This window comes from Varanus komodoensis, unplaced genomic scaffold (genome assembly GCF_004798865.1).
Source record: "Varanus komodoensis strain SLA01 unplaced genomic scaffold, ASM479886v1 scaffold131, whole genome shotgun sequence".
Lineage (NCBI taxonomy): Eukaryota > Metazoa > Chordata > Lepidosauria > Squamata > Varanidae > Varanus > Varanus komodoensis.
Window position 1 is genome coordinate 409,892 of NW_025335380.1, and position 22,750 is coordinate 432,641.

The 22,750-nt window shown below is 45.2% G+C and overlaps 1 protein-coding gene across 7 annotated transcripts in view; it reads right to left on the minus strand.

Annotated features, from left to right (window-relative positions):
- LOC123019599 (cytosolic carboxypeptidase 4-like) overlaps positions 1 to 22,750 on the minus strand; it is a 342,822-nt gene that overhangs the window by 230,210 nt on the left and 89,862 nt on the right. For 6 of the 7 annotated variants that reach the window (XR_006413940.1, XM_044422596.1, XM_044422594.1 and 3 more), the window contains exon 5: positions 1,048 to 1,177. Coding sequence is in view for 6 of the 7 variants with exons in the window: in XM_044422596.1 (XP_044278531.1) it covers positions 1,048 to 1,177 (130 nt within the window). In the remaining variant the exon portion in view is untranslated. Of the gene's footprint in view, positions 1 to 1,047; positions 1,178 to 3,291; positions 7,822 to 22,750 lie in introns of those variants that run through there. The other variant, XM_044422598.1, reaches the window with a different exon arrangement.

Here is a 22,750-nt window from a genome sequence, read left to right on the forward strand (position 1 = left end):
TGTTCCGGCAAGAACATTGGCCCCAAGTCCTTTGACCCCTGGTGTGTGATTCTTGACCATCTCCATTCAGCATGGCTTGCTTCCTTCTAAGCCCTTCAGAGAAAATCTTGGAAAGGCTCCTTTTTCCCCTAATAATCCTTCAAAGCAGCCCAAAGGGCTGGCAAAATGCAATGGTTTCCCTTAAGTTTCCATCTCTCTCCAATACAGGCTATTGAGAATTCTCAAGCACTCCATTTAAAACAAATGTCTTCCTGCTAAATGAGTCAGAAGAAGTAAAAAATGATTTATCTGATTTATTTATCATTTATTGTATATTTAGAGTACATAAATGCAATATTTTATAGCAGTTCCATAACTATTATATAAATGCATACTACAAATATAATTAATATAAAGGCTATCGATATTATATTTATGTCCCAACTTTTTTCTGTAAGGAGCCCAAATTGCAAAATCCTTTTTCTTCTCTCCAGCTGAATTTTCTGGAATCAGTTGTGCAGGCTTTAAATATACTCAGAAGACATCAGTGTACAGTAAGAAATCACATTAACCCCAGGAAGTGTAGTTTAACTCTTAGCTTAAGCTGAGAAAGCATTCTTCCTCTAAGATTCTAAGAATTCACGTCTGAAGGCAACAGCTTTCTGCATTTTCTGTTATTCTTCCCCTTCCCCAATACAAGCACACTTGGATAATTTTGGGAGTATGTCGCATGGGAAGGGAGGAGGCATTTGAGCAATACAAGTCAAGCTGAAATTTGGAATGGTGGTGGACTTAGCTTGCAGCAGCTCAAGAGTTTCTGCACTGGCTGAAATCTGCTTGAATGCTTCTCAAGATGGCATCATAATTTTGCATTTCTGGGACCCAGCCTTGCCCTCAGAGCAAAGGCTGCACATGAAATCTGCTGAAGGTGCTCTGGAAATCAATAGAGCTTGTGAGCTGACCTCTGCCACCCCCGTATTTGTCCTCAAGAACTGCATTCAATTGTACAAGAGGGCAACAAGGCAGCATAGCTGGATGAAGATGGAAGCATGAATGGCAGTGACTCACCACTGGAGCTCGGCCTTGGATGCTGAGATAGTAAAGGAGACCCTTCGTGTGGTAAATGGTGGGCTGGCACACTGGATCAGGGTTCAGCCATTGCCTGTTCAAGTCATCCCCGCTCAAGGAGCACCGCTGGCTGGAATCAAAGAAGCAGCAGCTAAGAGTGAAAAACAGTTGACTTTGACAGTGGAACCTCCTCTTAGGAGTTGTGAGCTTGGCTTTTGCTACTGTTTGTCCGCCCGCTCCACTTTTGCTTTTTGTGGGAATGAAGGAAGTTACATCTCCAGAGGGGTTGATTTTAGAGGAGCCTTGTTTGCATGGTAATCGTTATCCTTTTCTTGGAGTGCCAAGGCCTATGCAGCTGGAGATAACAATATTGGGAGCAATCTTGGGGTGTGCTGAGTGATGCAAAACAAACCCCCATTACTTCAACATGCTCTGCTAACATCTGTACCTATGAGATACAGCACATGGACACTGCATGAAAGAAGCATAACTAGAGCAGGGCTGTAAAGGACAGTAGCCTCCTGATGCAACCTGGACCTTCACAGAAAGCAAGAGTGCCTAGCATCATGCATCATACAATAGGTGCAATAGAATGCAATTAAATTCATCAATGCTTTCTTCTGAGGTGGAGAAAGGAAAGCTAGATGTTAGATTGGTCAAAGATTTATGGATTAATTGATTTACTCATTTATCCTTCTTCTATACTGTTTGATATTACAAGATATGTAAGCTGCTGACATAAGACATACATGTGATGCAAGTAAAAACCCAGTACCAAAGAATACAAAAAAATAAATACAGTGAAAACATTACAGCAACAGTAAAACAAGACTGTGAATTATGCTTTAGGGAGAGCCCGAATAAACAGGTGTGTCTTCAAGAAATATATATAGTTCACCACAGTTTTCAGCTGTAGGAGAACACAAGTGTTCCAGAGGGTAGCTGCCACTCCTAAAAGGGCACTCTTAGGTGTCATTACTGGACAACAAGCTGTTGGTTGCAGAATGCCAGCAAAGACCTCCTCAGAAGATCTGAAGGGTATATAAAAGGAAAGGCCAGTTGCTTGGTATCCTAAAGGATTCCTACTCTTTCAACAGAGGGGCCCAAGTAAGAGCCTTCCACCCAGTCAATGCCTTTCGGCAAGAACCATGTAAATGAGAGAAATGGCAGAGGACTTCCTACCCATTGTGAGTTTAAGTAGAGATACAGTTCTTGGCCCAAAAATTGTGAGCAGTTTTGAGGAAGCCAAAACCACTTCCCATGACTCAGCCTGCTTTTGACAATCACATCAGGAATATATCAAAAGCCCATCAAGCACAAATGGAACGTGTTTTCCAGTGTTCCGTATCCCTAGTCAGGCTACGAAGATGGCAGCTACTGCAGCTTCTTGTAGTTTCTCCATCTGCAGCCTAACACAGCAAACCACATTCAGACACTGAATGCAGCTCCTCCAAGAATATTGCAAGGAACAAATACAGTCCTGGATGCTTTTTCATACAAATAATATGAACAGTCATGATGACTGTTTATTATGATGACTTTCATAAAAAGGATTTGACAAATTATGGCCTCTTGAGTTCCATTGATGTCAATGGGAAATTTAAGCACATGCTTAAGGCTGCTATCTTATCAAACAAGTGAGAATTCCTGATGATTCCAGTAGGGTGTACAATGACTAAACAGGTGTAGGATTGCACTGTCAACCTCACCTATAGAAACCAATGGGCCCTAAAAGGACTTAAATGGTACAATCATGCACAGACTAAGACAAGTATGTTGAGTCTCTTCCAACCTGAAGTCCATTAAATTGAAGTTGGGGACCACGTTTTGGAGAGAGAGGAAACCATTGTTGAATAGGCGGCACCAAAGAGTCCAGCATATTTTAGTCCACTTTTCTTATTGCCAGTACTTTGGCATTTTAACCTTTAAAAACTGGGGGAAACAGCAAAAGGCCAGGGAAGTTCTAAATGATTCCTGGTTGGTGGAGAAAAGGGGGGTGGGCTGGCAAAGGAGGAGTGGCCACCTGAGGCATTCTCCTGGATTGGAAGGCCAGGAGGGCCAGATTCATTCCCTGAGTTTGCAATCATGCCCTCCAGAGTATTAAAGATAATCAGGCACATACACTCCAGGGAGCCTCCAGCTTCAAGAACATCATCTTTCAAGTCATTGCCTGCAAATTTCCAGAGGGATCTGCCTAGCTGCTCTCTGAAACAAAACAGTGGACCAGGTAGCCCCCAATCTTACTTGTGAAACATGGGTGGTGACTTGTTCAAAACCGGAATCATTTTATCCCACGGTGGGCAGGTCCTGCATGCCAGCAACTCCGAAGACTGTCAGAAACAGGACCTTTAATTTCAGTATCCAAGGACAGGAGGCTTTTGCATAACACTGAGACAAACTATCACTGAACTATACAGCCTGTGACTACCGTCTGAAGGGACTCAAGTCTCCCTGGCAAATAAACTCAAATCATATTTTTGTAAACTATTAATGGTACATAGCAAGCACAAGTTATGAACATTTATAGATTGCCAGCACTATTGAGGATTTTATCTCTCATTCTGCATAAAGCAATTTATTACATACTTTGCAGTTTGCTTTGTTGCCATTATAACTCCTTAATTTAAAACTTTTTAAAGAAAATAAAAAAGAAATGTGCTTGAGGTTTGCTACAGCATCACAAGCTCTGCTACTGCTTTGTTCCTTCCCTTGAATCTCCTTCTTGACCCTGTAATTTAAATTTTCTGTCCTCCTTACCATTTGCTTTGTAGAAAGTAACACATTTGCTTTTTCCTATAGCTAGTGAACTGGAATATGCTAGGATGACATCAGTTAATGAAAAATGTCCATCTGACCCAGACTTAAATATGCCTGTGGTGACCACCATCTTTGTGATGGAATCCCAAGAGAGGGATAATGTCTCTTGAGTTCAGGACATGGCAACCTCAGAGGTTGGCAGGTTGCATGGGCCACTACAAAACCCTGCAGGGGCCACACCAAAAATAGCTGCCACTGAAATTGGAGTGGTTCTACAAAGAAACAAGGGTCCCAGGGAGTGTGCCTCTTGCTTACTTGCCAGATCTGGCTTCCAGTTTTGAATAGCTGTTAGCAGCATGTGCCTGCACAGAAACAGGGTATATGAAAGAGCCAGCCCTGCATGCCTTGATTCCTCAAACTGGAGACAATATGTGGTGTAAACTCATGCCTTTGCAAGCTTCCAAGGTCATTTACAGACCAAGGTATGCTTCGGCCACTTGCGTACATTGAAAACTGCACACAAACATGCTCTAATCAGTGGGAGAGGCATGTGCACCTTTCAAAGACATGCTCAGCTGATTGGGAAAATGCACACAAAGGTATACATGGAGTTATTGTTTGAAAAGAGAAAAAGCCAGTGCTCACAATCTGACCCTGACTCAAGTCAGAACAAGCTTTGAGATGGGATTTGCAGAGATTCAGCAAACCTGAGTTTTACTGATTTGAGCATCCCTAGCCTCAACAGCCTGCCAGGAAGCTACTGAGCCTGTCTTCCGGGAAGGTGTATCCTTCCCATGCATCCATTTTTCCAATGAAATCACTGTAATTTTAGTGGCAATCGTGATGGCCTGAGGGTGACAGGAAGGGTACACAACACCAACAGCTCTAGTCCTTTGCCCCATATACACAGTGAGGAACAGGACCAATTTGAACAATCTGTAATTTGAGCCAGGGGCGGGGGGAAGCAAAAGTGTCCCCTCCCCAGTAGGGCATTTCTTCCTTATTGTAGAAAAGACAGGCGGCAGCATCAGGGTGTCTATTTATGGCTGCCTGTTGGCAGCTGGCCTTTTGCTCTCAGAATGACTTGCAACTGTCACTGTGTGCAGGAGTGAAGAAGGATCAGCACCCATCAAGCATAACACTAGTGCCAATGCCACCTCTGGCAGCAGTGGCACAAGTAAAGGGAATTTTAAATCCCTGAGGCCTTTGAATTGTGGTGCTGGGGAAGACTCCTGTGCGTTCCTTGGACTGCAAGATCAAACCAGTCAGTCTTAGAAGAGATCAACCCTGACTGCTTTTTAGAAGGCCAGATACTGAAGATGAAACTTAAATAAAGGTCCACCTGGAGAGGACCTTAATGCTGGGAACAATTGAAGGCAAAAGGAGGAGACAGCAGAGGATGAGGTGGCTGGATGGAGTCACTGGGGCAGTGGGCATGGGCTTGGGTGAATTCCAGGGGATGATGGAGGATAGGAGAGCCTGGAGGAGTGTTGTCCATGGAGTCATGATGGCTCGGGCACGACTTCACAAATAACATAACATAACATCAGAATACAACTTTTTGCACTTGGGTAAAAAATCTCCTCCCTCTGCACCTCCCCTCTATTTCAGGACAGAAGCTCTGCAAAAGAGTTCGCAAGCTCTGCGATGAGAAGCCCAACAAACACAAATCGAGAAAGGTGAGAATACCACACTTTTTAAGAGCACAGCGGAAACTCTTCCCTCCTAAAGTCTTATTGGAACAACATCCTGTTGGTCTGCTTGTGATATTGGAACCATTCCTGAACTTCTCTCCTCTGTTTTAGGCCATTCTAAGAACTGCATTTGTGTTTCCTGATGACTCAATGGTCAAACAGGCAACCCAAACAAGCAGTGATCTTCTTTACCTTTACTAAAACCAATTTAGTGTGCGCAAAGTCTCCCTTGCATGGTGTGTCCTTGCAACAAAACCATCAGCACTTCACTGATGAAAATAGGCCAGTTCATGCATGCACGAGGCATACTGCCATGTTTTCATGCCACTATTTATTTAGACTCTTCTGGGATTTCTCCTTTGCTCACTGCAATCCCGAAGTGGCATGCGGTAAAACAATATGAAGAATACAGTACATAGTAATGCAACACAAATGTTTGGACAAATTGGCAATGGAGTTCTCCCCACATTCAAGCAAGGTTACAACCGTATTCCACTGCATGAGGACAGGGAACCCTTTGCAAACATTCCTGCACTGCGTTTGTGTGCCTGGGGTTTATGGAGATGGTGCTGCACATACCTCTGCACCCTTCACAATTACTGTCTTCCTGTGCGCAAAAAGAGTCTGAACATGACTTTTAAATGAGCAAAGGACATTTTCAAAAAGCTCTAGCCAGAACCCATACATAATTTCACTAGCTTGTCATGATGTGGATATTGAACGCAACTGATGAATCTAACTATAAAATGGTAGGGTAGGAAAAGGAACAGATCAATAACTCTACAACCAAAGCTGACTTCCAATTATGGAATATATTTCTCCTCTTTCCCATTAGCAATGCCACATTCTGTTTTAATTCAGGACCTTGTAGGACACTTGTGGGCAGAAAGTAACATAGGCCGCAGACAAGTGCCTTGAGAACAAGGCATTACTTTGATTCTACTACTGAATTACAGTCACTCTGGGATTTCTGAGACCTGCTTCTTGCTGAGTGTTGCCAGCATACCTACTGGAAGAGTAGTCAGAAGCCAGTTCTCCAGTTGTTTGGAGCTTTCACTCCCAGAAGCCCTTGTCAGCTTGATCAGTTTCATTAAAATGGTCCTCTTTGGGTGACCCGGAAAGTCCAGGTTTCCTGTATATCTGGTGATAGCTGAGTATCACTTTCCAGCCTGAGATCTTAATTGAGGGAGTCACACTACTGTGATGAGCAGAGAGCACAAGTGGTAAGGGTGAAAATAAATAACTCAATATATTGTAGTGTCAATAATTACTCTTGCTGTGAGTAACTAAGCCTTGGAAAAAGCATTTCAAACTTTTAGAATGGAGATGATGACATGAAAGACAACAAAAGATTGCTGGTTGTTGGAGGAAGGGGATGAGGCCATCTGAGCAGCCTTACAACCAGAAACACCCACAACCTTGTCTAAAATAAAACTGATTTTAAAAGCACTTGAAACTAGATCAAAGTAATACATTCTAAATCATTGTAATTGCATTTATTTCTTTATATCATTTTCATGCCACCCAATCAAAGATGTCCTTTGAGTGGTTAAAAATTAAACATCCAACATCAATCAATGCAGACTAAAACAACTGCAGAACAAGTTGAATTGGTCAATAAAACCAGTAAGAGTAAAACCTTACATTAACCAAACAGAGTTGAAAGCACCAGTGCTCTTAAAATGACCTTGAAAGGGGAAATTCTTCACCCAGCATCAAAACCACGACACTGTTGTCTCCGAGCAACCATGATGCTTTAGGGTAGTCTTATTTGACCTGGCGCCTTCCAGGTATTTAGGAAGTCAATCTCAGTCTCAGCCAGTATGGCCAGTAGTCACGAATCCTAAGAACTGTCATCCAGAACATCTGAAGGGCACCATGGTAGGAAAGGCTACTTTAGACCAAGTGTAATCCACTCCAAAGCAGGTTCAAATCCACTCTACTAGGCAGATGAATCACCTATTAATGATAGTACATCAATTATATCTGAATTAAGCCTCTGTTATTGGTCCCCTGTCAGCTCAATCACTGTGCACAGGTATTAATCCACTCCTCCTATCCCCAGCAAAACCACCACCAAAATTTCACCTACTTTGTAAAAGAAACCAGAGAAAAACACAGCTGGACCTCTTGAGGGACAGTTCTTCATGATTTGGGAGGGGCATCCCACCAACAGGAGAAATGCTGGCCTTCCATCCCTTGAGAACACAGCTTGGATCTAGGCTTCAGGGCCAGCCATACTGTCTTCCAGTATGCGACGTTCCATCAGTATATGGGGACGGGGGCGGGGGCGTTCCCCACCCCAGCCCTAGTTTCACCCCTCCAGTCCGTTGGTGTTTCACAGTCATGGAATATGCCCAATCCTCATTCAACTACTTTTCAGATTCTGCCCTTAGGGATTTTTCAATGCTTCCTTTCAATATCCTTAATGATCCTCCGAATACTGCAGTTTGGTGGCTCCAGCATAGGTGGAATGGTGTATCCATTCTGGACAGTTATCTGACCTTCCAAAGAGCTATCCATGGTGCTGAATCCTGCTTTGTATCACCAGCACAGGTTCAGCACCATGGATAGTTCTTGAAAGGCTTAGCCCAAAGCCCGGTGTGGATCCGCTGTCCCACCAACATCAGATCCACCAACCACCATGGCTTCTGCACCTGCTGATCTCTCCCCTGTCAGGCATAGCCAGTGGTTAGAGAATGAGTTTGCAATTAGTACATATAGGATAGACTTTTGGACTGTGCCTGCAGGTTGAAGGTGATTGAGGGGGAAAAAAAGAAAAGATGAAAGAGCACAGTTCAGTTGAAGAAACACTAACCAAGAAAGAGAAATCAGAAGAGAGACAGAAACAAAGACAAATTCAGATGCCGACACAGATAAGACAAAAAGCAGACAGCATAATACAAAAGGGAAGTGAATGCATACGAGAGAATCAGAGACAAAGGAAGCAGGAGGGAGTCGCGAGTCACTTCTTAGAGAGAAAATGCTGCTGCTGCAGCTGGGAGATAAAGAATGATTCCAAAATCTTCTGCCCATTACAGATAACTAGAAAGACAGGGCCCATCATATCGAGTGAGTGATGTTAGGTGCGATAATAATAGCACCTGGGGCACAGCCAGCTATAAAAATCTAAAGGGACATATTGTGTTTGATAGCTGGAGAGCAGCTTTGCAATTCACAGTGCACCCCTAATAAAAGCGAAGAAGCGGCAGCAGCACTGGGCGAGAATCGCTACAGAAGGAAAAGAGATGCAAGTGCACACCAGGATGCCTTTGGAGCAGCATGGGGCAGCCTCGGTGTGATTTGTGACTGAATGACTCCTGCCAAGGAAAAAGGGAACAAGAGCTCTGTGCGTGTGCGTGTGTGCGTGCATGTCCATTAGTTATGGAGTTTCTTGTCTGAGTTCTCCGGAGAAGCAGTTTTTAAAGCAGGAAGTCATCCTTCTCTCCACAACACCAAAAGATCATGCCATATTAACACAAGTAACAGTTCGTTAGGTAGTACTTTTCAAGGGATTTCCGGAGCAGGCTGGGAACCATACCTTGGCATCCTTGGGCAGCTGCCAGGAAGCTAAGCGTGTTGGGAGGGCCCACCAGCCCAGCGGTTTGCTCCTGGGATTAGGCCAATCTATCCACCTATTGTTCCTAGTTTGTCTGTTTATATAACAGATTTTAAGCCACCAAGCACTTCCAATTGCACAGGAAGCTTGCGGGGGACACTAGATCAGGGTGTTTTGGAGAAATATGAATTGGAGGATGGCCCTTTCCCACTGATCTTGTCATTGCCTGCCTTGCTGCTTTTTGTGAGCTTATGTGGGTGGGATAGGAAAGGGAGGAAGCCGGGGCAGATGCTGGGAGGAGGGGTGGCATCATGCAGTGCTTCACCAAGGGCTCCATGAACCTGGTAGGTAGTCTTTTACACAGCAGCACCATACTTTGTCGACAAAAGGACACATGTCCATGCCAGTTGCATATGCTAATTTACAAGCATACCTGCAAATCTGTTTCATTTTGGACTATATCATCACCATTCCACTTTGTGAAATTCTATCACAAGGTGGCTAGATGGAGGGAACATGGTGGATGTGATTTCCCTGGATTTCAACACAGACATGGACCAAGTGCCACATGATATCCTAGTTGAGAAATTGCAGAATTTGGGGATAGACCAATGCACTGTCCAGTGGATTAGGGCATGGTTGACAGACCAAAAGCAGAAGGTAACTATTAGTGGGGAATCATTGGGATGGTGACCAGTGACAAGTGGGGTCCCCCAGGGCTCTGTTCTAGGACCAATCCTGTTCAATCTTTTCCTCAATGACCTGGAAGAAGGGGTGACCAGTCTGCTGATCAAATTCTCAAGCAATACTAAAATGGGGGTGGTGGCCACAACTAAGGAACAGGTGCTTCATATCCATAAGGATCTGGACAGACTATGGGAGTGGGTGGGAGACAACAGGATGGCGATCAATGTGGATAAGTGCAAGGTCTTGCACTTGGGGCACAGGAATGGGTGTCATAAGTACAGGTTAGGGGACAAGTGGCTGGAGAGCAGCACTTGTGAAAGGGATCTCGGGGTGCTGGTTGACTTCAGGCTAAACATGAGTCAGCAGTGTGACGCAGCAGTCAAGAGGGCAAACGCCACCCTTGGTTGCATAGTCAGAAGTGTGGCTTCTAGATCGAGAGAGCAATTACTGCCACTCTATATGACTCTGCTGCACCCTCAACTTGAGTATTGTGTTCATTGCTGGGCTCCACATTACAGGAAGGATATACCCAGGTTAGAACTGGTGCAGTGTAGGGCCACAAAGATGGTGGCCAGATTGCAGGAAAAGCCATATGAGGTGAGATTGAGGGAACTGGATCTTTTCAGCCTGGAGAAAAGGAGACTTTGAGGGGATCTGTTGGCTATATAGAGGAATGTGAGAGGGTGTCACAAGGAGGTGGGTGGAGACATGTTCTCCCTTGCAGGGCAGGATGCACTCCAGCGAAGCAAAACTCAGGAAACCAAGGTTCAATTTGGATGCCAGAAAGTACTTCATGACAGTTAGGATCTCTAGGGTATGAAATGGGCTTCCACAGGAGGTGGTTGAAGCCTCATCGGTGAGGATGTTCAAGGACAGGCTGGACATGCACATGGTAGGCTTGTCATAAGCAGAGCCGGTTGGAATTGGGGGTCAGACTAGATGACCTGTGAGTACCCTTCTAATTTGCTCTGTTTCTATGTTTAAAGTTTACAAGTTATGAAATAGTCAGAACTGATTTTCCATTGCCACTTTTTGTGCAGAACTAACCAGTGTTAGCTTGAGCATCACTGCCATTGTCTGAGTAAGATCCTCTACCAGTATCAGCTTCAGGTACAACTTCTGCCCAGTAGTTGCCCTTCAGATAATTCTCCAGCCCATCACCATTAGAAATGTCCCCTCTCTTCTGCTGAAGTGAACATTCCTTCTGAAGAGAGTAAATGCATCTTAGCCTGTTATTTCAGCTTTAAGTGGCTCGACTAGGAGACTAGACTAGTTCAAGGGTCTGGTGTCCTGGCAGCATTGCTCTAAGATTCCATGGCACCCTGGAACACCTCCATTACATTAAGGTGTGGATCCAAGAAAGAGAATAAAAATGAAAATATTAAATAGCAACCAAAATAAATAGAAAATATTAGAAAATGAGGTGAACACTGCTCTGAAAGAATTGAGGAATAGAACACCTGGGAATAGATATGCTATCGATAGAACTATTTCAAGCTGCAGATACTTGAATTAGTCCAAATCCTAACATGAATACACCAACAAATGTGGAAAATTAAACAACTGGAAATGTTCAATGTACACGCCAATCCCCAAGAAAGGAGAAGCAAGGGAGTGTATCAACCGTAGGACCACTGCATTAATCTTCCATGAGAACAAAGGGATGAGCAAGGTGTTGCACCAAATGATTTTATCGTCAGTAGAGTGAGAAATGCCTGGTGTTCAATCTGAGTTTTGAAAAGGAAGAGGCTCTTGAGCTCATATTGCTAATGAACGTTGGCTGCTGGAAAGTGCCAAAGAATTTCAGAAGAAGGTCATTCTATGCTTTACAGAGTACAGCAAAGCCTTTGACTGAGAACCACGAGAAGAAATGGATGGTCCTGAAAGAAAAGTGGAAGGGGGACAAGCCCTTGATTGTCCTGATCACTACCGTGAGGATGGAATATGGAGAAACAGAATGGTTTTCTATAAGGAAAGGGGTCAGACAAGACCATTTTGCCTCCCTATTTGTTCAATCTGTACACAAAATATATCATAAGGGAAGCTGGATTAGAATCAGAAGGAGGAGCGAAAACTGGCAGCAGATTCATCAATCAGATATGCAGAAGGTACAAGAGTACTGGCAGTGAACTGAATGACTCCAGATGAAAGTGAAAGAAGAGAGTGCAGAAGCAGGTCTGCAGCAGAACATTAAGAAAACAAAAATTTAGACTATGGAAGAATTATGCTAATTTACTCTCCACAACAAAAATTCTGAAATTGTGAAAGATTTTGCATAAATCTGCTCTGTCATCAATTCAAATTGAGATGACAGCCAAGAAATTCAAAGATTGAGATTTGGAAGGGCAACAATAATGGTCACCAAATTTAAGGATGTTTCAGTAGAGAACAAGGTCAAGATCATAGAAACAGAGCAAGTCAGAAAGGGTCTCCTGGGCCATCTAGTCTGACCCCCAGCTCCAGCCAGCTTAATTAATCATTCAAACTATTGAATGACTAATCACAATGGGATGCCTCCTGGTCATCACTGACTGAATTCCTCTATCTGGACCTTGCTCTGGCTCCTGCCCTGATTCCACAGTCTCTTCTCCTGTTTGTATTGCTGACCTGCCTTGACTACAGTATTGTCTAGTGGACTTGCCTCCTGCTTTCAGTACTCTCACTCTGACCTCAGACTGCTTGACTTGCTTAAGGATTGTTGTTTTAACATTGGCTTAGTTGCCTGGGTCCTGGTGCCCTGGCTGGTTATTCTGCTGCCCATGTCCCCCAGACTCTCTGAATGCCCAGGAGCAACTAGGTGGCTACCTTCCTGCAAGGTAACTTCACAAAACATTGTTCTACGGGATCAGCATCATTGGATACTCACTACATCCTAGCAGTAGCATGGCTGACCCCAAAGCAGCTGTTCTCCTCTTCCTTGCTGCTGCTTCCTGGTCATCTTCCCTATTCTGGAGTATGACCACTCAGAAGGAGAAAGAAAAGGAGCAACAACTGCTTTGGCTTCTCATTTTCCACAGTGGTACAAAGGGGGCCCAGAGGTAACTGAAGCAAGCAAGTGAATATGCAGCAGTAAAGATGTGAAGGAGTTCCTCCTATAACTATCTCTACTAGGTCTAAGCTCCCACAAATGTAACCAACACCTGAACTGACTGAAGGCAGGCACACCATGTTTACTCCCACAGTAACTAGATCTTACCTAGTTACATCGCCTACTAGATTGGATCCAGACTTAGTTCACCACACTGGATTTGAACAGTACAGTACATTATTCCCCCAAAATTCATGCGGGTTACGTTCCTAAAGCACCCATGAATTGTGAAAAAATGCAAATTTGGTGCCAGTGCTGGACATTGTGGGCGGGAGGCGCAGGCCCGACCAGGAGGCAGGGGTGAGGCAGGGGCAGGTGGGCGCAGAGATCATTTTCTCCAAGTGAATACAAACTCAGAGGAAATGATCTCCTTGCGAGTAAGCTGCCACACTGCACAGGGTTACTCACAAGGAGATCAGCTTGGACTCGCTCACAGAAAAATTCTATGAAAGACTGAGGCTGCGAACGCTGAACCGCGACTTCATGGGGGTATACTGTAGAACTTAAAAGGCAGTTCTAGGTTTAATAGGCCAGATTCAGGTTTAGATGGTTAGAACAGTCCTACTGAAATCAAGAGAACTTACACTGGCCATGGCTAAGCTTCTCATTAATTTCAATGGGTTTCCCTGAAGCATGGCCAAAGGTGGAGGAAACACATTGAATCTAGAATTCCACAAATCCAGAGAATCTGCACAGCTCAGGAGAAGTCAGACCAGTGCAGAATCCATAGGCTGGATTGATAGAAATACGAACTCATTTGACTTCCTTGCGGAGTTCTGCAACAACCTTCCTTGTGGCAAGTGGGGGGTCAGGGTGATACCGATTGCTGCTGCATAATGGTACAAAGGTTTAAGACTCCTCACCACACATGCTAAAGGGCATGTTTATAATTCTTCTTCTGTTTAATTTTCCAAGGGCTTGAGACATGATTCAAGCTGACTCCAGTTTAGCTTTAACTCACCCTACAATGGAGTCCAGAGATTCATGAGCACTGAACTTTAAATGATCCTTTAAGACTGTGGGGCAAAAAGACATGGCAGCTGTGCAAAGGTGAGGAAGGATCAACAACATCCCAAGGTCAGTCCTCCCTTCTGAACATTTTCTTCTGTGAGAAGGGGTCTCTCCCCCACTTCATCCTCAGCACTCCCTTAGAGATCCCCTTCCTGTACTTTGGTGGTGTTTCTGAGCTTCCTTTATATTAGGGAGGGCATTGAGAATGCTGTGCTTTGTGTTTTCCTTACTCCTGCACAACTCCAGTCTTGCTGACTTTCCATGCTTCCTGAGCTGCAAAGCACCCATGGGAGGAGCTCACTGGAGAGTGGAAAGTCAGGGAAGCTACAGAGTGCCAGCAAAATGATTGGACAATGACAAATAGAATAACGTGGGGCACACACCCCTCTGGCATCTGGTGGCCAAAGCAAGCACAAGGAACATGCAACCCGCCCAGAGAAATGTCCCCAACACGAAATTCGCCTTTGGAAAAAAAAAAGTAATTGTTTTTTCTTTTACGTTTCTTTCAAGAACCATCCCTGTGAAGTCAGGCCCAGCACAAATTGATTGCATTAAGATCTTCACCAATTTCCTCAACCAACATGGGCAGCAGAACACAATGGTTAAGAGAAACAAATGACTATGGCTCCTCAAAGCTGCACCCCCAAGCTTTTAAATAACCCTATTTAGATTGCTGGGGGCTTATAACCAAGGCAGACATCAAAACTAACATGGAGTGCTTCCTTCCTATTTGAAGGAGGATGGAAACTTTCTTAGGTAGCCCCATGACAGTAATTGTCTCAGGGAAGCTGATCAATTGTGCCATTCATACTGAACGGATTTTTGTGCCTTCCACACATAAAAATCCAGAGAAGATACATAAATGTGAATTACTTTATCCTTAACGTGATTTAATGCAGAAATATTTTTTCAGTCTGTGAACAGCTCAGAACATTGTTATTAGGCAGTGGGGCGTGTTCTGAGAAGCTTAGGAACAGACTGGGAAATGATTCAAAGTTTTTTATGCATGTAGGGAGGAAAGGGAGAGGCACAACAGAAAGGAACTTTTTGCACTTTTCCCAAAAGATTGTTTTCAGATGGCTCTGAATTTCAGTTGGTTTGATCAGAGAACTCGTCAGCTAAAAGTTCTTGCAACTAAATTAGAGCAGGTCAGGTTTAATTGGTGAGGGCAAATTTAATTGGTGAGATTTAAATAAAACAAAGTGGAACAAAAAGTTTCAAAGTCTATAATACCCATCCTTTAAACACACACAAAAAGAGTATATGTACAAAAATAGAAATACATAAGACAAATTAACTTTTTAGCCTGTACACATCTATTCAAAAGCAAACCCCACTGTACTCAATTGGGCTTATTACCGGGTAAGTGTGTGTATACAACTGTAACCCTATTAACACTTTAATGTTATGTACTCTTGCCTGAACATAAGTTCCATTTGACTCAATGAGACTTACTCTTGAGTAGTCAAGTATAGGATTTCACAATCAATACATAAAATCATCCATATGCAGCAGGAGCAAATAAATAAATCAACTCCTTGGAAAAGAAATTGCCTCCAAAATGATGGAGCTCCAGTCAAAAAGATGTTGCTTCTCATGGTGCTGAGTAACAAACAGTCCTGCAGATTACGCATGTATGTTAAATGCATAAAGCACTGTTGCACATGTTTAAAACATGATTGCCCAACCATGCTAACTGTGCTCTAATGGTTGATGAGATGTGTTTTAGGAAAGCCAAATTATCGTGCTCTTAAAGACACAGAATTTAAGGGGAGGTGCAATCGTACCTTGACTGGACCTCATCATACAAGTGTCTCCAGTTCACCAAACTAGAATCTGAAGTGCCCTGCTTGCTTGCTATTCCCTGTGTGAAAGAAAAAAGAGGTACTACTGAGGTGTTGGTATTGACCTTACGGAGACCCCTGCTAGATCAGTCCACTGGCTGCTCCAGTAGTGCCTCTTGTTGCTCACAGAAGCCAACCAGGTGTCTCTGGGAAGCTAATAAGCAGCCCTTGAAGGCAATAGCTCTCTACCAGTAGTGTCCCCAGTTGCTGACAATATGCAAATTCATGTAAATATAACCTGCTCCTAAGCTGAAAGCAAAATCAGCTAAAGATCCCTGCATCCAACAACAGCCCTGGTACAGTTGCATCCTACAATAGCCCTGGTACAGCCCTGGTACAACAGCCACTACAGTTTTTTTATCAATGATAAGGACAGACAAGTAAAATTGTTCGCATGCTCCAGATGAACATAGCATAAAACTGCGGCATCGCCTCACTTCTCGGGAATAGCACCTCCAGAGCCCAAGAGATTGGCTTTTGTCAGCTCCTTCTGGAAGCCATCAGTTCCACACCTGGGTTAGCCAAAGGGCTTTCAGCACCACACACCCCAGAGATTTCTCACTCTTATAGGCTCAAGGAGAGAAAACTGCCAACACAGTTGCTTTGCCAAGTGTTTACAAAGCTTCAGACCATTTTGCAAGCACATAACAAGACACAGCTGAAAAGCCACAGGGCATAAACAGAGTTTTGGGAATGAATCCCTTCCGATCTGCTTTGCTACACCTACTTTATCCCCCACCCATCCCCACTTCCACACAAAGCCAACCTAAATACTAAAATTATCCACTCTACACATAATTCTGTCCCAAAAAAAAGAGGCACCAATGGGCATATCATTGCAGGATCACTGCTCAAGCAAAAAGGTGTTTTTTTGCAGAGACAAGATCTAAGAGCCTCAAGGAGCATGTTTGGAAGAGATCAGGTCAAAAGGATTCTGCAAAGATGACTCATGGCTCAACTGCAACTATGATTAATGGCCTGCTTGGAGTTGACTCAGAGACAAGCAGAATATCCCAAAACATCAATCCAGAACAATTCAAACGGTCGCAATAGGGAATGAGAGTTCTTCCATTGCAACATTATCCTGGCAGAGGGGGAACAGGTGGGATCCAGAAAGCAACATGCAATGCACCAGGCCCATTTCCTCAGGACCTGTCCTTGTGCAGTGTCAAATTCTCATGGAAGAGAGACGATCGTCAGGGTTCAGAATGTGATGGCAAGAGTAAAGGGAGAGGCAGCAGGACCAGGATAATGGAACTTGAGGCAAGACAGAATGAAGACTCCGCTCAGTGCCAAGCAGTTGGAGTGGAGGCAAAGTCACAGCCAAGAATCAGACCTGAGTGAGGAACCAGGAGTGTGTATCCACAAAGGGTGTGACTGTGAGCAAGCCAAAGGTCAAGATCCAGGGGGACAAACAAAGTAGGGAGCAGGTACCTGCAGCAGGGTAACCAGGAGGGATTCAGGAGCAGCAGCAACGGTGGCAAGCCAGGTGAGGCAGCAGTGCAGCAAAGCTCTGTGCAGCAGGGCACAGAAGGAACCTGACCTAGCAAGGGTCAGGCAAGATATAGGAACTGAATCACACCAGAGCAAGGAGGAAGACCTGCCTGACTGAGGAAGAGCTTGCTCTATATAAGCCTGGTGCCAACACTTTGCATATTTTGGTGCCAGGTCAAACAGATCTCCTTGACTCAGCTCCTGAGATGCTGAGGAACAAGCCTGAGACCTAGGGTATGCAGCCCCGTGGAATCCAGCAAAGTCTAGTGCCCCCTGTGTCAGGGAGATGATAATGACTTGGTTACCTTAAAGAAGAGCTTGGCAGTGCCTGGGCTCTGATGGACAGGACAGGTGGGATAGGACAAATGGCAAAAGCCCTCAAGCCAGCAGGTGTGTGGTGGGGACGGGGTCTGCCCTTTCAATATCTTCCTGAGCTGTTACTCCCTTTCCTGGCAACCCTAAGAAGACCAAACCTGTAAGGACCTTAACTCTGAGCAGCGGCCTGACCTTCATACAAAGAAGAGGAAACCAGCTGAATCAGGGAGACCGGTAGAGCAAGCTGCAAGCATGGTATAAGCCAGAGCCAATAAGCCAGGACCTGCCTGAATTATAACCAGCCCTCTGATCTACCATATTGCTACATTTTCTCTTCCTGCAAGGTGGCTTGCACAGTTTTCCACTTCCCCATTTTATGCTCACAATAACCCCTTGAGGCAGGTTCATCAGTGATAGCTAACGTGGGCTAAAACCCAGGACCTCCAATTCCCAGTCCTACAGTCTAACTACTATACCACACTGGCTCTGCAATATATTCTATATAAGAGAGAGTAATACTCTAGATACCATGCCCCCTACCCAGTTAACCCTTTCATATCACATGCCTTACTTCCTTGGTGCAGGTAACACACAAGGTCGGACCTGGCCAATAGGAAATGTACTAGGTTCCAAGTCAGCAGATTAAACCCTTCAAGGAAGGAGAGGGAATAAATCTTTAGCCTTCCTGATTCAACAACTCGCATCATGCCTAGTCATTTACCACACTGGTTGGAATTGATAAGAACTAAAGGCCAATCACCTCTGGACAGTGGGATAAAGGTAACATTTGAAATAGCATGTTTATGACTGTCCTTATAGCCATAGCCCCAAGGAAATTCCACAAATGTAGACATTTCTGAAACATTGGCAACAAAACAGCGTTAATACTTTCCATCTCCAGAAAAAGCAGGTTGTTTGTAAAGTGAGTGGATCTTAATTGTCCATTCAGGGCCAACACACACCAAAATATGTTGCATTACAATAGGGAAACTTCATCACACACCCTGTTCACACAATTACTATAAGAACTGCAGCTAAGTTCAGTACCAGCTTCTCTAATACAAAAAGGGCTGGCACTCCAATCCTGCAAGCTCTCTCTCTGTTACACCCTTGCCTCTGAAGGGTTGCTGTTTTCCTACCTGTGTTTTAGGGGTCTGCAGTCTTTAGGCAGGGAGTAGACCAGGAGGGAGCCCTGGAAATATATGGAGGGGGGCAGGCTGTCTGGTTGAAGCTTTGAAGAGCCTACAACTAGGGTTGGGAGAACCCCAGCAGAATCTGTCCCGCTTGGCCCGGAGAGGAAGTCCACAAATATTTGCAGAACTAAGGTTGTGCAACCAGCAACTTTCTTCTGCATCAGGTGCAAGAGCACTAATGTTTTCTGCAACTGGTGTGGAAAAAGGGTTCTGCTTTCTTTGGGACTCCATTCCTGGCAAGCTGCACACAACCAATCTTCTCCCATTTCAGGTACAGCAGCCAAAATGGTACCTGTATATGGTGTGGAAGAAGGATGCTGCTAGCAGTCTGCTCCTGGCAGGCCCTGCACAAGCAACCTTCTTCCAAGTCACATAAACAGCTGCTTCATGTTTAGGAATGGGGTAGAACCAGGAAGAAGTCCTCTGTCCAAAGGGGAACGAAAGATTCAGCTCTTTTATTATATCTAGGCAGGCCAGGAAGAGGGATATTGCTAATCTTCACATGGGGTTCCATTTCTGGTGAATGTCCACACGACCACTAACAGCAGTAACTTTTCGCAGCCTTAACCACAGAAGAGGCCTTTGCACCTAAGAGACAAAGGTTCCTTCTTCTTCCATCTCACCTACATTTTCAGCATGCACATGTCAGAAGCCCATCATGCCAAGTGGCAACTGGGCCATCTGGTTGCCAGCCAATTTAACAACACCATTGATGGTCTCATTTCTGCCAGCAGAGGTGAGACACTACAGCAGTGCAAAGAAGGAAGGGCAAAGCCTTCTTTATTTCCGCTTTCTTTAGTGAAGTGCATAATACTTCCTCTTGAGCAAATGTTCCTTTGAAGCATCATTTTGTCAGCTTCCCCCTGGCCCCTCGATAGCTAGAACACTCTGCCACTAATTAGTGTAATGAGTTTTTGATGTTTCACTTTCTACATCAGACTGATCTTTGTTTTCTAGGATGGTCCTTTCTTCCTACTCAGAGGCCATGGTCCTTCCATTTGGCGCATGTCTCAGAACTGCAGCTTGTTCTCCTCCAGTTTGATATGAACTAGGTCAAGTGTGGTCCTGAATTTTGCACTTGTTTTGGTAAATTCGCATGTGTACCTACCCTTCAAGAATCTATGGAGTGGAGGCATGGTATGTGTGTCAGGATACACATGCATTGGAAGAGTTGTTTGCTGTCTTTCCAGTCAGAGGACTCAATTTCAAATGATCAGTTACAAGAAACTCAAAAATAGCAGAAGGGGAAACCTCCAAGGCAGGCAATACTTGGAGTTCGGCAGGGGCCTGTCGTTCTATATTCTCTGTTGCAAATGGAACTTTGCAGAGCTGGATTTTTGCTTTTCATGTCAGTGTCTTATCTCCTTCTTGACTTCGCTGCAAGAAATTCAGCAACCTCTGGCAAAATTTGGTAGACTTGACCCATACAGGGATCAATGGATCATGTAAGCCTGTTTTTAAACTGAGAATGTAAAATTTGATAGCTCAAATCAATCACCCATCTTGTCTTGCTTTTAACTTCCTGTAGCAGCCAGCAAGGAATGAAGAGGGCAGGAAGGCAATGGCATACTCATTCTGGGTTGCAGGAGGCATCCAGAATTCACAGCAACCTAGGCAAGTGTCAATATGATGCATCCCAGTTCTCATGAAAACTCGTTTTAATCACCTTTAAAGCTGGTATGGTGTGATGGTTAGATCCACGGTCCGGGGTCTAGTCCACACTTGGCCATGAATCTCACTGGATGACTTTGGGCCAGTCCCAGACCTCTGGGCTAACCTAACTCACAGGGTTGTTGTTGCTGTAAGGAGAGCCAGTGTGGTGTAGTGGTTAAGAGCACGGGACTGGGACTCAGACGATCTGGGTTCTAGTCCATGCTCAGCCATGGAGCCAACTGGGTGACTTTGGGCCAGTCACAGACCCTCAGCCCAACCTACCTCACAGGGTTGTTGTTGTGGGGATAAGATGGAGGAGGAGATATAAGCTGCCTTGAGCCCTTTGAAGGAAAAGGCAGGATATAAATTGAAAAACAAATAAATAAATAAAAATAACATGGTGAAGAGGAGAACTTTGTGAGTGACCTTGGGTTCCTTGCAAGAGGAAGAAAGGTGAGGTTTCATTGTAAAAATGTAATTGTAGCAGGAGTGGTGGTGGTGTTGAATTTACCTGGAGGCAATTCTGAAGTCTACAATTTTGCACCAGCTTTCTCTGGGTGACATTTCAGATTTTCCCTTAAGATATCCAGCTTGATACTGGTACTTCCCTATGAGGTGTACACAAGGATCAGACATGATTTGCAATAGAGATAGCCACCAGCTGACATGCAAAAAGAGAGACTGCACTTCCTGTGTCAGTAAATTATAGCTTGGTCAGGGCATCATTAGCAGAAATTTGCTGAGTGAAATTTGCAAGCGTGCCACTTGCTCACTCAGCTTCCTTCTTCAGGCAAGCAGGGATGATGCAAAGGGGAGCCATGGCTCCCTGGTCTTCTGCAGCAATAGCTGTTGTTCACATCACTTGTCGTGTCCCCATGTCTACAGCAATCTCACTTCTGGGTGTGTCGAGCAGCAACTCCCATCAGCTCCCGGCTAGTATGGCCATTGTTGTAGCCTAAGCCAGGGGCACACGTAGGCATGACTGGGCACTTCCTGGACTTGCTGATCTTCCCCATGAGAACCTGCTTGTCCAGCTGCTTCTCGCCCTGCTACATGATGGTGGTGGACAGGGGTGTGTGAGGAGTCCATCTGGGGTGAGAATCCATCAGGTTCCCTGGAATCAGCTCCCTGTGCTCTAGTCTGCTTTGTGTGGCCCTGAGTCTGAGTTGCTGGCATGTGCGCCCAGTGTTCACAGGGTGCTCACCAAGCATTGAGCCCCACATGCTATGCAAGCAGCATGCCTCCGAAGGCTATTGGCCATGGATGTCCCTGCCACATGCAGTGTAGGCATGGGGAGCAGGGTGGCCATGCGTCCTTTCGTACACAGAATGGTCCTTTGTTATTAGAGGGGCTGCCAGAGGAGTGTCTTCTGCCTCAATGGTGAACAGAATATAGATCTCTTGATGTTCTGGACTCCACTTCCCACAATTCCATGGCAAGGTCAGGAATGATGGGACTTAAGCCCAAAGCATCTGCAGATCTACCTTCTGCCCACTCCTACTCCAAGTGAACAGTTGTCCTGCTTAATACCTGTTGAAAGAACTATCCCACAGGCAGCAAATAGCAGTTGAGCTCATTTCTAGTTCAGCAGCGGTGGCAGCGGCGGCGGCAGAGGAGGAGAAGGAGAAGGAGAAGGAGAAGGAGAAGGAGAAGGAGAAGGAGAAGGACAAGATTTTTTTTCAGGCTAATGACTCTTTTGTACTACAAACCACAAACAACTGGAAGGGTGCCTTCAAATGACTTTTAATACCGATTCTATATGTAATAGACCGCGCCGCGCCGCCCGCCATTCCACCACCCACCTGGCTGTTCTGCCACGCCCCTGCACGCGTTCGAGGCGTGCCGGCCGAGGCGGGACGTCGGGAGCCCGGGGCCTTGAAAGCTCCGGCGGCGGCCAGGGCCGGCGGCCGAAGGGCGGCGGCCAAAGGACAGTTGCCACCGTTTGGGGGGGCCATTCGGGGGGCTGGGCTGGGCTCAGCTGGGCTGGTCAGGGGGCTCTCACTCTCGTTGTGTTAGGCCCTCCCGCTGAGTGCTGATTCTTTTAAAATGTTTTTATAATTTTATAGTGTTTATATTGTTTTATGGAGTCGTCCCTGGCCATGCTGCCGCTTGCATTTCCTGGGGAGCGCACCGGCGCGGCCATTGGGGTGGTGATGGGCAGAGGACGTAACAGCGGTGGGAGCTTAACGTGTCCGCATAGAAGAAGGAGGGACAGATGGCTGACACCTGTCCCTACTTCTGGTTTTGCTCCCAGCCAGAGGGTGCCAGGGAGTCTTGTCAGTCGCCCCTCGGGCCTGATGGTGCTGTTGCTTAATGCCAGGTCGGTCAATAACAAATCTGCCCTCATCCATGACTTGATTGTGGATGAGGGGGCTGACCTGGCCTGCATAACGGAGACCTGGGTGGGG